Source organism: Myotis brandtii, unplaced genomic scaffold (genome assembly GCF_000412655.1).
Source record: "Myotis brandtii unplaced genomic scaffold, ASM41265v1 scaffold186, whole genome shotgun sequence".
In the NCBI taxonomy this organism is placed as follows: domain Eukaryota; kingdom Metazoa; phylum Chordata; class Mammalia; order Chiroptera; family Vespertilionidae; genus Myotis; species Myotis brandtii.
Genome location: NW_005356905.1, coordinates 974760 through 977706, shown reverse-complemented (window position 1 = coordinate 977706; position 2947 = coordinate 974760). Strand labels below are relative to the sequence as shown.

General features: G+C 39.3%; 1 protein-coding gene across 1 annotated transcript in view; it reads right to left on the bottom strand.

The window, feature by feature from the left end:
• The window catches only part of GFM1 (G elongation factor, mitochondrial 1), a 43659-nt gene that overhangs the window by 31764 nt on the left and 8948 nt on the right, over nt 1–2947 (bottom strand). The window contains exons 6-8 of the mRNA XM_014537972.1: nt 1827–1977; nt 1091–1248; nt 541–625 (exon numbers count right to left, since the gene is read on the bottom strand). Coding sequence (XP_014393458.1) covers nt 541–625; nt 1091–1248; nt 1827–1977 — 394 coding nt within the window. The remainder of the gene's footprint in view (nt 1–540; nt 626–1090; nt 1249–1826; nt 1978–2947) is intronic.

The window sequence follows — 2947 nt, the reverse complement described above, 5'->3', positions numbered from 1 at the left end:
TGCACTGACCACCAGGGGGCAGACGCTCCGACTGGTAGGTTAGCTTGCTGCTGGGGTCTGGCCAATCAGGACTGAGCGAGATGGGCCAGACACGCCCTGGAGCCCCCACTTGGGCCCTCCCCAGCTGGCCCACCTTCCGCATCCCTCCCCGGCCCTGATCGTGCACCGGTGGGATCCCTCAGCGTGGCCTGCGCCCTCTCGCAATCCAGGACCCCTTGGGGGGGGTTGGAGAGTCAGTTTCAGCCCAATCCTGCAGGCCAGGCCGAAGGTCCCCACTGGTGCACGAATTAGTGCACTGGGCCTCTAGTATCAAATAAGGAGATACTGCTCCCTCAAGGAGGTAGAGCGTAATTCCCTACTCAAGTATGAGATGTGCATAGTAACTTCCTTCTAAAAAGTCAGTATAGAAAGGGGGAAAAAAAGAGTAATAGTGGAGAAACTTATAGCCAAATCTGTCAGAAGAGTCACTTAGCAATAGGAATAAAAGCCTAAAAGAAGATTTCTATATATAGCAGTTAAGTACATTAGCAAGCAACTTACCTCCAGTTTAAAAGCCAGGCCTACAAATGAGTGGGAATTGTCTCTGTTGGAGTTCATTAAGATTTTGGTTTTTTCTTTTGAGTCACTTAAAATAAAAGAAATATAACTGTGAGATGCAACAACTGATATTTCTTTTATATCAATTTGTTTCATCAGAGTATTATCTGAGAAAAAGCACATCAGTTACTACATTGTGATAAGATCAGAGGAAATGAGGGAAAAACCGCATAGAAATGGTCTTGTAGAGAATTTTCTAAAGATTTAAATCTTGAGGGATAATATATCACACTTCTAACTCACAAATAAAATATAATATGGGAAATGGGATAATAAATATTTTTTGTATATGCCCAAATTGTTACCCAAATAGAAATGGTGATTGTTTTTGTAAAGTATGAAAAATAACACAAATACAACATAACTAGAAAAATCATTCTTACATTCTTTCATAGTGCACAAATGTTAAAAGTCAGTATAGAAAGGGGGAAAAAAAGAGTAATAGTGGAGAAACTATTTCTGCATAAACTAAGAATCAATTTCCAAGACTTACTCCTCCTGGTTGAGCATAGCATAATTCTGGACTTCAGATGGATTTGGGAGGTAGTCTAAAACAGCATCTAAAAGAGGCTGAACTCCTTTGTTCCTCAAGGCACTTCCCAAAAAGACAGGAGTAAATGACCTACTTAAAGTAGCTCTGCGGATTGCAAGCTACAAAAGGAAAAAAAAAAAGTAATGATTAGTCAATCTTAAAAATTACATCTGTGTTTCAGATCAATTACAAACCAACAAATAAATGAATTAATACTCTTTGGAGTACTGGCTCTAGGAGACTAGGATCATGTAGGCCCTCTATAACTTAAGGTCAAAATTCAAAACAAAGGAGAGAAAAAAAACAAAAAACAGTTCCTTTTTCAGGCCTAGGAAGCTGCTTTAACACTCTTGAAATGTCACTCATTTTTAATTTGGTAAAAAAATATATATACAACGCTGGCTGGTGTGGCTTGGGGCTGAGCATCAACCCATGCACTGAAAGGTCACTGGGTTGGAATTCCGGTTAGGGCACATATTCCGGTTGCGGGTTTGATCTCTAGTTGGGGTGCATGCGGTCAAGGGCATGTACCTCGGTTGCAGGCTCAATTCCTGGCCCTGGTAAGGGCGCCTGCAGGAGGCACAAATCAATGTGTCTCCCTCACATCCGATGTTTCTCTGTCTCTCCCCATCCCTTCCACTCTCTCTAAAAATCAATGGAAAAATATTGAGTGAGGACTTATTTTGAAAGTACTTGCCTTTAAATCAGAAATTGAGGGGATCTTTTCTTCCAGGAACATCTCACCAAGCTGCTCGTCTGAATTAGCAACACTTTCAATCAGCTCCTGGCGGTGGTCAGCTGCCGCAGCCCTGAATTCCGCTGGAATTTCCCCATAGCGAACAATCTGACTAAGAAATGTTTATATTGGTACTTTAAGGATGTACAATCAAATATATAAAGCACCAATGAAAATGTTAAACTAATAGCTAAAATATCTTCTTAGATGAGAAAGAGCTCTGATATATTTGTATTAATATGGCAAATAATACTAATGCATATCTTTAAAATTCAGACAGATAATGGGCAAAACAGGCAAAGCAAATTGCTCCAGATTGAACTATTAGTAAACGGAAGAGCCAAGATGCAAAGCCAACCTGGCTCCATGTGAGCACCTGAAAATTCTATTAACCAAATTATTCCAAACATCAGTCTCTTAACAGGCAGGATTAGAGACCCAATTATTCCTTCCCAAAGTAACAAACCCAATCACACAATTTTAACACAGAATACTCCATTTTGTAGTAAAAAAAGTTTACTAATATTTGACAAAGCAGGCAACAACATACAATGGAGTCAAGACAGTCTCTTCAATAAATGGTGTTGGGAAAATTGGACAGATAAATGCAAAAACATGAAACTAGACCACCAACTTACATCATACACAAAAATAAACTCAAAATGGATAAAGGACTTAAACATAAGACGGGAAACCATAAAAATATTAGAGGAACCCACAAGCAGCAAAATCTCAGACATATGCCGAAGCAGTATCTTCACCAATACAGCTCCTAGGGCATTGGAAACTAAAGAGAAAATAAACAAATGGGACTATATCAAAATAAAAAGCTTCTGCACAACAAAAGAAACCATCAACAAAACAACAAGAAAGCCCACTGCATGGGAGAACATATTTGCCAATGTTATCACCGATAAGGGTTTAATCGCCAACATTTACAGGGAACTCATACAACTTAACAAAAGGAAGATAAACAATCCAATCAAAAAAATGGGCAAAGGACCTAAATAGACACTTTTCGAAAGAGGACATTCAGAAAGCCAAGAGACATATGAAAACATGCTCAAAGTCACTAATCATCC